The sequence below is a fragment of the Gopherus evgoodei genome, chromosome 1 (genome assembly GCF_007399415.2).
Source record: "Gopherus evgoodei ecotype Sinaloan lineage chromosome 1, rGopEvg1_v1.p, whole genome shotgun sequence".
Classification (NCBI taxonomy): Eukaryota; Metazoa; Chordata; order Testudines; family Testudinidae; genus Gopherus; species Gopherus evgoodei.
This window is the reverse complement of record NC_044322.1, coordinates 212,224,658-212,237,280: the sequence shown is the minus strand read 5'-3', so window position 1 is coordinate 212,237,280 and position 12,623 is coordinate 212,224,658. Positions and strand designations below refer to the sequence as shown.

General features: G+C 43.5%; 1 protein-coding gene across 1 annotated transcript in view; it reads left to right on the top strand.

Annotated features, from left to right (window-relative positions):
• Positions 1-12,623, top strand: part of POLQ (DNA polymerase theta) — a 147,502-nt gene that overhangs the window by 16,371 nt on the left and 118,508 nt on the right. The window contains 2 exon segments of the mRNA XM_030534424.1: positions 2,757-2,865; positions 4,611-4,828. Coding sequence (XP_030390284.1) covers positions 2,757-2,865; positions 4,611-4,828 — 327 coding nt within the window.

Sequence of the window (12,623 nt, the reverse complement as noted above, 5' to 3'; positions counted from 1 at the left end):
TGTCTACTTTGGTGGCTACAGTATAATCTCAACAGATGCCTCCATGGTACTGCTTGGAGAAAGAAGCCTGGCTCACTTGTGAATGGCTCAGATTCCCATACACATGGTTATATTGAGAGCTTGGATGTCATGCCTGAATAACAATAGGAGGTACAGAAGTTCTGGCCAATTAAAAGACAGCATTACTCTGTCTTTTGGGGGAATTCTGCACCACTGCATAATGCAGAATTTGCTCAGAAATTAATGTTCTGCGCAGAATTTCCTTTTCCCCCCCCCCAACAGAAATGGGCTGCAGAGCTGTTGTCTGCCACTAGGGGCTGCTGGACCTGGCAGAGCCCAACTTGCAAATAGAAGACACTGCTGGATGGAGGAAGCTGGAGAGTTCCCAACAGCTGCAGTTCCCAGCACGCCCTGAAGGAAGGAGGCGGCGTGAAGGAAATGCCACATAAGCCCTGGACCCAGCATCAGTCTGTCTCTGCCTCTGGATCCCTGGGCTCTTGGGGGGAGGGGAAGGAGGTAGGAGGTGGGAGTGTCTGGGCTGTAGGGTGCCCTGCGGCTGGGCTCTGGGGGAGGAGGTGGTGCAAGTGTCTGGGCTGGGGGGCACCTTATGACTGGGCTTTGGGAGTTAGGGGTTGCGAATATCTGGGCGGGGGATGCCCTGTGGCTGGGCGCTAGTGTCTAAGCTGTGGGGTGCCCCATAGCTGGGATCTGGTGGGAGGGGTTGTGGGTGTCTAGCCCCTCAGCTTGGCTCTGTGGGAGGATGGGGCAGAAAACCAGGTACTGGGTTATAGGGGTTTCTGTAACTATATTCCCTGGGGGAAAATTTTGTGTCTGTATTGTTACAGATGTAGTTGCTGACAGGTATTTTGAAATAAATTACCGAAATAACTGAAACTGGCATGATTATATAGTGTTATTTTGACAAATCAAATATGCAGAGTTTTGCAGAATTTTTAATTTGTTGGCACAGAATTCCTTCAAGAATAACACTGCATGGCAGAAAACCTCACATTTGAGACATGCCCTCCTGGGGAATCTGACTAAGACTAGTTTTAGGGAAGTCTCTTCATGCCAGACCTGTGAGGTGCTGCTGTTTCATTTTAAAATAAATAAATAAAATAAATCCTGTGCAGGACTTGAAAAACCCACTTGCCCTTGGTTAGTAGGAAGCTGTTGCAGTAGCCATCAGGTTAATGAGAATAAACGTGAAACAAGTGTAAATGAATGCAGTGTTGTCTGCCTGAATCTGCAGGCAGCTGTAGTACCTCTGTTGCACATAGTTTTGCCAAACTAGCAGATTGAAAAGTGATTGAACCATTGTTATTTTTCCTGCTTCTATTCAGTGTTTTGTGCTGTGGTCAGCAATGAAAATGACTAGAATCAGGTTAATTTCACTTTGATGTTGCTAAGGAAAGTTGTAAGAAGATTAAGAGGAAAGCATTGGTGCTATTCAGCAGGATGAGAGAATCCAAAACAGAGGCTGTGGGAAGGGGTAGAACAACATAGACACCGCTCTCCCTCAGCATGCTCATACAGCGGCCGGGAAGGAGACTTGGGGTTGGGAGAGGCAAATAGAGTATACACTTTTCTTTCCCAAGCTAGAGGCACAGACTATGTGGACACCAGCTAGCCAGAGGCTAATGCAAAAGATCGAACTACCAGTTATGTTCCAGAGACATTACTTTGGTAGAAATGTCATCACCTTCTCCTTTCTCAGTAGATGGCAGAGTTAAGTTGATCTTTTACTTTTATGTTGCTTGGGGGATGGAGGGGCATCTTTTCTCTCAGTCTTCAGCTATGTGTACACTAGGAGTGCTTTACCAGTGCTTTTGCCAGTATAACTTATTCTGGTTTGGTGAGCGAAACAAACTATATCAGTAAAAACAGTCTTTTACCAGTATAACTACATCTACGCTAGAGCTTTTGCCAGCATTGCTATGTCGGTAAAAAATCACCTCCCCACCCGACGTTGATATGCTGGCAAACTTGAATATAAACCTGGCCTAAGTGAGGTGAGAATGTTCGTTTCATCTAGAATTTCTCAAGTTTGGTGCAGTCTGGAAATTTAGAAAGACGTTGTATTAATTCGGATTGAGGTAGCCATTTTGGAATAACTGTGTAGACAAGCCCTCAGGGTAAATTTAATTTGGTGAGATGTTGAGGTTGAAAAGATGAGTGCACTGCTAGCTAGACTCCACCAAACACACTGTCAAATTTAACTTTCTTTTTTAAACAAAACAAATTTTGGAGGTAAAATGTCATGAAACTGATCATCTGCTTCATGCACTAATATCTGAGAAGAAACAGTGACAGGAAGCAGCAGAAATGTCTCTGGCATGCACAGGAATTTTGTAAATTTCAACCATTCATAATGGAATATGATGCTGAAGGGACGATGGAGGTTTGTTCTTGCTTTTGAGCTTTGGTGAAACTTCCTTCTCTGATGAACCAAGGGACACACCCCACCCATGTACTTATTCGCTACACTGATACTGACTTGGACTCTTTATACATTCCATGGGTGGCGTACCCAAGCCCACTTATCCGCTGACTCTTTAAAAACTCCTGCACCCCAATCTGGGTCTACGCTGGTTATGTGATATGTATGTATCTCGTGATCCTCATAACTGGTACCTGTAATCCCTCATAACTCAAGCCTGACCCTAGATGTACAGGACCTTCCCTCTTACTTGCGTATATTAATTTTAAACATTAACTTGAATAAAAATTTTAATCTGTAGTGCTTCTTTCACCAGGGATGGTGGTTGTGGATGAGTTGCACATGCTGGGAGATTCTCACAGAGGATATTTGCTGGAACTCCTGCTCACCAAAGTTCGATTTGTTACAGAGAAAGTTGCTAAAAGGTGGGTAGACTGGGGGTATCTGTCTTTTAATACTGAATTCTGAGCAGCTTCAATATTCAGGTTGTTCTCTGAGTTACTGGAGGTATGGATTGGCTCCAGGAATTTGAGAGAACTCTGGTCTAGGATCCCTCAGTTATTAAGGTTTCATCACATCAGGAGGCTATCACTATAGTCAAAAACCTTTTTCCTTGTATTTTTAAATTTGTGTTTAGTTGTAAAATTCATTCTTTTTCGGAAAAGAAATTAGGATATAGCTTCAAGTTCAAATATAAAGTAAGCTAATTTTTAAAATGTTTTGGATTTGTTGTTTCTTTCTTTTCTGGTGTCTTGTTTAATTTTTAATTCCTAAGCAAAAGAGTTTCTATCACTATTGCCTCCTTTAAGAGACTTTTATAACCTAATAGATCTCTCTATCAAAAATGTTTTGATATGTGTGAAAGAAGTATATGATCAGGCATCCTCTTTTGATCTTTGGTAGACAAGGGGACAGTTTGGAGAAGAGCTTTGCACCCAGGGTTGTAGGATTGGGATGAACCTTAAAATGAGGAAATTTTATTCCTCCCTTTTTCTTATGTTTGTTTGTTTTGATTGCTTAATTATAAAGATTATATCCAAAGGAAAAGCCTTAGCTGACTACAGCTATTTTCTGCTGAGTTATTCTGCCTGCTTACATGCATATTACCATTTGACGTGGAAAAGATGAAAAAGCAATGATTACAAGTGTCTTCTATACTAAATCATAAAACATCTACATGCCATAATATGATAATGAGCCCTTCATTACTCTAAGTGTTAAGCCATCCTGAGCTGGAGTAGAAAGCTTTGAATAGTTGTTGCTTTTGTGAACTTTCTAAGGAAAGTGTGTGTCATGGAGATTCAATTTTTTCAACATAATTCAGACCAGATGTGATCTATCTAGTTCCAGGACTCAATCTGTGTTGAGATGCTGCACAATAATTATATCTTTGTATATGTATTGGCAGTAACAGCATGCCAGCAAGGCATGTAGAATGTGCAGGAGCATACACAGTGGTGGATTAAGAAATATGTAATTTTTAAAAAATTGTACACTATTGTGGCAGACAAACTTTTTAAAAAAATCAATCCTGTATTCTGTGGTTAAAGTTATGGATGGGCCATGCATTTGGTGAGTGATTTAGCCCTAGTTTTTACACAGACTTTTTTTTTTTTTAAGTCTAACTAGATTCTTGCATCCTTATTTAGACATCTGACAAATCAGGCCACTTACTTAGAAGTGCTGAGGCATCCATTAGTTCTTTGAATTTAGTGGAAGCTGGTGAATGCTCATCACTTGAAAATAGGTTATGATTTAATTGAGACAAAATGGAGTGGATTTCATTGAGATATTTAAGCTTATGAAAGTTATAATGAAAATATATCTGCCCCTTTTGTTTCCATAATTCCATAACTTGAACATAAATTAATAACAAGGAAATCTTTAAAACATATTTCGAAGTGTATATAGTCAGTTTGTGGTAATCAGTGCCTTCAAAGCCTAAGCCTTGTAGCCACATCTTTTAAAATTATGAGTAATGTTATGATCAGCATATAACATTTGTAGTTATGTACGCTGAGAGGAGAGTGATCAACTTTTCTGCTGCAAGGTAGTCAATGTATTCCTTTGAGCATCAGAATTTCGGATTGGATGGATAGGATTTTGTATTCTGCACCAGAACATTGGCGTAGGGTTCTATTAACTTTCATTTTCTTTTAACCAATTATAGACAGACAAAGGAGAACGGTCCTGTTTTTGACAGCATACAGATAGTAGGCATGAGTGCCACCCTCCCTAACCTGGGTCTTCTGGCTTCCTGGCTGAATGCTGAGCTGTACTATACTGATTTTCGTCCTGTACCCCTTATGGAGTGGGTGAAAATTGGCCGTAATATTTATGACTCTTCAATGAAGCTGGTGCGGGAATTTCAACCCATGCTGCAAGTGAGGTAACTACTGATTCTTGCTAACTAGTGCTCCAGGATAACATTGTTTCTATTGTCTAATTAAAAGAAGACTCTTAAAATGTATCAGTAGATGTGTAATGTTTTAAGTAGCTGATGTTCCTACCCTGCTTGTAACATAGTGTGTGCACTCAAAATAAGGGCTAAAGTTCCCTTTTCCTGTGATTTGGTTTTTATTGGTAAACCATCTTAAAATCCTTCCCAAGCTAGGTTTTCACCAGCCAAGCTATCTGTCCCTATTCCCTTTGCCTCTTATGAACTAGATTGGAGCTAATTGGACACATCTGAGATAAAAGTTCATAGATCTAAGGAAAGAAAGGACCACTATGATCATCCAGTCTGACCTCCTGTATAACACTGGCCATAGAACTTCCTGAAAATGATTTGTTTTGAGCTAGAGCATTTTTATTTATATATTTAAAATCCAATCTTTTTAAAATGTTGCCAGTGATGGAGAATTACTGAATATCTTGGCAAAAATACCTTTGCATCTCTGCAGGTTTTGAGCATCTGAACTCAGAATAATACAACAGAAGAGCCTTTCATTCCAATGCTGGGTCCCAGAAACTGTTATCTGGTTAAAAATGTACACGAAAATTTCCTAGCTAGGTTAATTCAAACTGCTTAATCTTTAGCAAGCATCTTTTCTTTTTAATCCCTTTTTAAAACTACTAACAAAACCATTCAAAGCACAGGACTTGGTGGTGATGGGGGGTTTCAACTATCCAGACATCTATTGGGAAAGTAAATCTAGCAGGGCACATATTATTATCCAACAGTCCTTGGAATGCATTGGAGACAAGTTTACTACAGAAGGTGGAGGAAGCAACTAGGAGAGAGGCAGTCCCAAAGTTGATTCTGACAAATAGGGAGGAACTGGTTGAGAATTTAAAGGTTAAAGGCAGCTTGAGTGAAGTGATCATGAAATGATATGGTTCATGGTTTGAAGGAAGAGTAGAAGAGAAAACATCAGAATAAAGACAATGGACTTCAAGAAGGCAGAGCTTAGTGAACTCAGAATTGGTAGATAAACTCCCTTGGGAAGCAAGTCTAAATGAAAAAAACGTTCAGGCGAGGTAGCAGTTTTTTTTTAAAGTCACATTATTACGGGCACAAAAGCAAACTATCCCAATGCTATCCTGATCTGATGGTGTCAAATTTGCAATGAACTGAAGCTCAGCAGTTTCTCTTGAAGTTTGGTCTTGAAGTTCATTTGCTGAGCTTCAGTTCATTTGCAAATCTGACACCATCAGATCAGGATTAAACAAGACTGAATGGCTAGCCAACCACAAAAGCAGTTTCTCCTCCCTTGGTGTTCACCAACTGCTTGCAGAGAGGCCTCACCTCCCTGATTGAACTAACCTCATTATTCCAGACTGATTCTTGCCTGCATATTTATACGTGCCTCTGGAAATTTCCATTACATGTATCTGATGAAGTGGGTATTCACCCACGAAAGCTTATGCTCCAATACATCTGTTAGTCTTTAAGGTGCCACAGGACTCTTAGTCTGGATCTGTAAAAAAGCAACAACACAGCTACCCTTCTGATAGAGAAATAAAGGTACTGAGGCACCATTTTACAATATATTAGAAGCAAGAGGGAGGGTCAACGACAGCGTAGGCCCATTTACCTCAATGAGGAGGGAGAGACATTAACAGAAAATGCAGCAATGGCTGAATTGTTCAAATGCCTTTCTTTGTTTTTTGCCAAAAAGGTTCAGTGATTGGATGACTAACATAGTGAACCTCAGTGTAAATGGCTAGAAGAGGGAAAGAAGAGGGAAAGAACAAGTTAAGAATTGCCTAGATAAATTAGGGTATGTGCACGTGCAGTGTAAGCCCAGGTTCAGGCTGAGCCCAAACCCCTTTCCGTCTACACACTCGTCTCTCTCGGACTTAGGCTCAGATCTAGAGTCCTAGGACCCTGCAAGGCTGAAGGGTTCAAGCCCAAGTCAAGCGGTGACCCAGGCTTGAGCCCTATTGCTTTGCGATGTAGACGCAGCCCCGCTTGACTTGTCTCCTGGGAGTACACCAACAGTATCCCACAATCCCATGGGCGAACTTCCTTTGTCCTCTCTATCCAAACAATCTCCAGTCGACTCAATTGAAAATAGAAGCCATCCTTCCTGGGCATACAGCAGCAACTCAGTGAGTCAGCATTAATCTTTCTCTTGTCTTCTGATCACTGAGCTGCAATGCATCTTCGGAGAGCCTTCTGTGTTTGCAATGGAGACCAAGCAGAACAAGCCTTTTGTAAAACGTACTGCTTCATGGTCACGTGATTATAGCCAGATTTCGGTGAATCTCTGATGTGAGGCCAGTAAACCTGTTGACTTTAGCAAAAGTACCAGCAATGATCATGTGTACCAACAGACAGATAAAAAGCTGGCAGCTTTGCAAATTTTCCGGACTGGTGACCAATGCAGGGAGTGAATTTAGAATCTCAAGAGCGAGTACTGGAAGACCAGGGATCAGAAGCGCACCTTGTGAAACTCATAAGCCTCATGCCTGTTTTTATGAGGAGTTTGACTGGTGCTTGGCACTGCGCCTTATCAAAGAGCCAACTGTGGTGCATGACGACCTGGTCAGCCTGGATGTTGCCCAGCCTGGGGACTAATGGGAGCCAGGAGCAGGCTCCGAATGAGGATCATGAAGTGACTCTGTTTCTGAAACCAGCCAGCACAGGCTGTGGAACAAGATCAGCAGTCAATTCTGGGTCTGCAATAAACCCAGAGGAGACAGAAGCTGCCCCACAGCCAGATAAATTTCTGATTTGAATTAAAGTTTATTACTACAGTAATGGGAGGCATTTCTGCTCTAAGAACCAATCCAAAGTTATGAGACGCCTCAGCTACCAGCATGTATCCACTAATGGAGGATTGTTTCCCAGCAGTTTGGTGCCCCTGCCATCCCCCAGCATGTGGAGTTCAAAATGGTTACTGGGAAATGCAAACAGTAAAGAACAAGTTTAAAGAGTATTTTAACTCATGTTTTCTAGGGTCATTCATGTTTTTCTTAAAGTAATAATTGCTTTAAGTTTACCACTCTATAATCACTCAGTGTCTATGGAGCTGTCTGGAAGCAATGAACTTAGTGTGTGTTTGGGAAAATGTGTTCTTGGAGTGCTTGCTCATATCAATACCAGTTAGGTGTGTGTGCACACACCATAGGCACGGCTGTTGGAAATTTTTTCCTAGCAGCTACCCACCAGGCTGGCTATGGAGTCCCCTGGTGCGCCATCAGTATGGCACGCTATCTACGAACCTGCCTGACCCCCCCACTTCAGTTCCTTCTTACCGCCAGGGACAGTTGTTGGAACAGTGACTTCTTGCTTTGCAAGTGTCCCACTAATCCCTAGCTCCTCTGTTATCTTCTGTAAATATTTTGCTTAGTTAGTTGTTAGTGGTTTGTCTTGCTACTTAGCAGGTTGGAGGGGTTCCCACTCCAGCACAGGCCCCATCGGGGACTCAGAGTATGCAGTCCCTGGCTTCAAACCCTGTAGTTCCTGTGTGAAGCCTGTGCCGACGGGCAACCCTCTGACTCCTGTCTTCAGTATCTGGGAGAAGCCCACTAATCAGACAAGTGTAAGATCTGCAAGGCTTCAAACCTCGTACCAGGAAGAAGAGGGACATCCATCTGAAGCAACTCCTAATGGAGTCAGCCCTCTGTCCTCGGCAGGACCTGCCCCGAGTGCCTTGGGTGCGGAGCGCTCCCACTGTGGTCCCATCTACGGTGCTGAGAAAGGACCTCGCACGCTAACCCAGGAACCGCTGCTCCCCTGGGCCCCAGAAGCATTCTCACCGGCACCACTCTCATTCCCCACTGCCCACAAAAAAACAGGCAAAGGAGAAATCTCCTCTGCAAGTTGTTACTGCAGCTGTACCCTGGAAGGGAACAGTGCAGAGGTTGGGCCTATGGCAGCAGACCATTGAGCCAGGCACAGCCACGCGGGCCCCCGTCTTCCAGCAAGCCCTATTCTCCTGGAATCCCTGCAGCTGCATGTGGAGGAAGCTATGATGCCTTCCACCCCGGACACCTTTGAAGCTGCCAGGGGCCTTATCGAGATGATGGCACTTAAGTCTCCCACTATGAGGGACACGCCTCCACTCCCTCGGAGCATGGCACCATCCAGAGGCAAGCCTGCCATGTTGGGTCCATCAGCCCCTTTGCCTGAATCTTCGTGCTGCTCTGAGTCCTGACGTGGCTCTGAGTCCCGGTCCTGCGCCCATGGCCAACGCCAGTCCGACTCGCGGCGCTGGTCCCATAGCCCTGACTTTCGGAGCCGCTCCCACTCGAGGTGGTCGTCGGCATACAGGTCTTGATCCCATCTGAGATCCAGGTCCCATTCTAAGCACTGATGGGCGCGCCCCCCCAAAAAAAATTAACCAGCTCCTTTCCCTCCACAAGCACATTATTACAGGTACTATTCCCCCTCTTCCATAGGGCCATGCAAGTTGATGATGTGAGAACACAAAGCATCCCTGATTTCTGTTGCCCAGGTGCAGCCAACTGTAGTATATGCTGGCTGAGTGAACTGATTCAGCTGCTCCTTGTTGTGTTAGGCCCATTTAGGGGAAAATGGCTCACCTTTGGCTTCTCAAAGATTGTAAAGAATACAGCAAGTCCCAATAATGCAGACAGCATTGATGAGTTAGCATTCAAATGGGTCTGCTGACACCTCAAATTGGATTTTAATTTGCCAAAGCATATTCAACAGCCATAGGATCTACACCTGCTAAGAGTGTAATTAAACCTTCTTTTGCCCAGGCCTCTGAAATCAGGGTATTGCTTTGTAAGACCAGGCAAAAGGGGATACTTGGGGTCCCCCAGACTAACAGTGGGGATAGTGTTTGATGTTATTTGGTGGGAACAGTGTCCCAGTCTGTCCATGAATGTAGACTCCTGATTGGTGAAAAACTCTGATGTGAACTTTGGGAATGCAGGCCATGTTGACCTTCATAAATTGGCCTTGAGGGCCTGCATAACAATCAAGTAGTACACTTTGTGGTTTATGTACTCCTTGAGGAGGGCAAACTATGGGCACAGGAGTCCCATAGGTGGCCCCTGTGCAGTTAGGAAACCCCATTCTCCTAAAGCCAGCAGTTACTTAAGGAATATCTTTAATGACTGCCACCTTCGGGTAAACCACGCACCTTACTGCCTCAGAAACCTCCACCACCACTTTGTTCACAGTTGCCTTTCCAACCCCAAACTGGTTGGCAACAGACTTGTAGCAGTCAGGGGTAGCCAGCTTCCAGACAGCTATCCCCCCTCCTCCTAGGTTGTTAAAGCACAGTGGTTTCAGCATTGACTTGCTAAACCCATGGTTGTGAGTTCAGTCCTTCGGGGGCCACTTAGGGATCTGGGGCAAAAATCAGTAATTGGTCCTGCTAGTGAAGGCAGGGGGCTGTTCTAGGAGATAGGTATATCTCCAATTGTTAAACCTGCTTCTGGACTGGCAAGGGTGAGTGTGTCTTTAGGCTGGAGGGTTGGGGCAAGCTGCTCACAAAGCTGCAGAAATGTAGCTTTCTTCATACAAGAGTTCTGGATCCACTGCTCGTCATCCTAGGTCTGCGTGACAATGTGAGCCCACCAGTCTGTGCTTGTGGGCCAGCGTCAGAAGTGCCGGTCTACATAGCATCAGCTGGTTTACTGCTAAGTAAAATATGCCAATTTTACTTAGCAGCATCAGCCAGTGCGAGTCTGCCACGTCTCCGCCGCCTCCTCCTCTCACTTCATCATGAAATCTGTCAGGTGCCTTTGGTGGGTCAGAAAAAGCTGCCAAAATGCCCATTGGCACATCCCAGAAGCTTTGTCCGTTTTCTGACACAGGAATGAAAGCATAAGCAAGAGAAGTTTTTCAAAAGGCTGCTCCTCTCTGTTGCTGGCTCTGACCGCTGGGAGCACCCAGACTAAAATGACTCGACAGGCTGTGTTGGCGGGCTGTTCAAACTTCTTGTAACATACAGGGTGGGCAGTAAAGTTTTCTCACAGTGCATCATGATCAAACGGCTAGAGAGGTTGCATTTTGAGAGGGTGCTAGGGAATCTGCGATTGCTTTGACTTGGGTCTGCATGCTGCAGTGTGGACATCAGCAGCCAAGGTTCAAGCCCTGGTTAGAAAAATCTGAACATAGGGTTAAGAATCAGTGTAGTCACGCAAGCCCAGGATTTTCTAACCTAAGTCAGGTGACTTGTGTCCCACTAACCATAGGCTTATATTGCATTGTACATATACCCTTAGATGTCTTCAGGTTGGCAGTCCTAGAGGAGTTGTTTTCAATCTGTGGTCCACAGACCCTTGGAGATCCGCAGACTATTAAGATTTCCAAAGAGGTTTGCACCTCCATTTTACAATTTTTTTTAGAGGTCCGCATATGAAAAAAAAGTTGAAAACCACTATCCTAAAATATTTAAGGAATTGTCCCAAGAGATCTCTGAGCCACTAGTGATTATCTTTGAGAACTTGTGGAGGACAGGAGAGATGCCAGAGGACTGGGAAGGAGGTACTATATTTCCCATCTATGAAAAGGGGAATAAGGACAGGCCAGGGAATTATAGACCAGTCAGCTGAACATTGGTACCTGAATAATGGAGCAATCGATCAGTTGTAAGCACCTTAGAAGATAAATAACTGTTAACATGGATTTGTCAGGAACAAACTATGTCAGACCTACCTAATATACTTCGATAGGGTAACAAGCCTTGTTGATGTGGGGGAAGCAGAAGATAATACATCTTGACTTTAGTAAAGCTTTTGATACTGTTCTGACTGAAAGCAGCCCTGTATTCGCACCCCATACACCCTTGTAATAATCTTTGTACAAAATATAGCTTGTGAGGTATCATTTGAAAACTAATATCTTGCTGGTCAATAATATGGTGAACTGTATGTAGCAACATCCTGTGCAAAGTTATGAATTTCCCTTGTAAGATGATAGCACATGTTCAAAATCACATAGCTCTGCCTAGACAAAAGTTGTTAAACAGGTCTATTCTAAACACAGGAATGTGTGTTTATCTCAATTTACATATAAGTAGTAAACAGGGTTCTTAAGGCAGCATAAGGGAGAAATGGGAGTAGATGACAGATCTGCATTTTAGCATACACCAGGGAGGAGAGAGAGCATGGAGCAACCTTCACCACTGGACTCCATGTCACCCCCTTTACTGTATGAATAAACTTTTGCTTTGAGGGATAATCCTCAGAACAATCAACTTCGAAGTGTGACTGGACTATAAAAGTGAAGGGCAAAAACACCCCAATGTCGTCATCTCCTTATCTCGTTCCCTATTTCACACACTTTCATCTCAGAAGACAAAGGAACCAGCCCTTTGACTTTGGGGGAGTTTCTGATCTAAATATTTAGTCAGCAATATTGCTGGGAATTGTGGGGATTTTACCTTGGGCCAAGTCTAGCTTGTTAAGTTTTAGATACCAGAAAGTGTTTCATCTTTTTCTCTTGTAACCATTTCTGACTTTAATACCTTATACATATGCTCGCTTAAAATCTCTTTAAATAAACATATATATTTTTTAATATAAACTGTCCCATGTTGTGTTTGAACTAAACTGTTTGGTAACGCCATCTAAAATAGTAAACAGTTGAATATTAATCCCTTACAGGGCAACAGACTTCTGATATCTGAACTGCCCAGGTGAAGGCTGGATACTGGAGAACACATGTTTTGGGGGAAAATTTGGCACTGGGAGTGTGTTGGGGTCACCCTTCAGGTAGTAACCAAGGCTGCTGGAAGCCAGCATGTGGCTGGTGTGT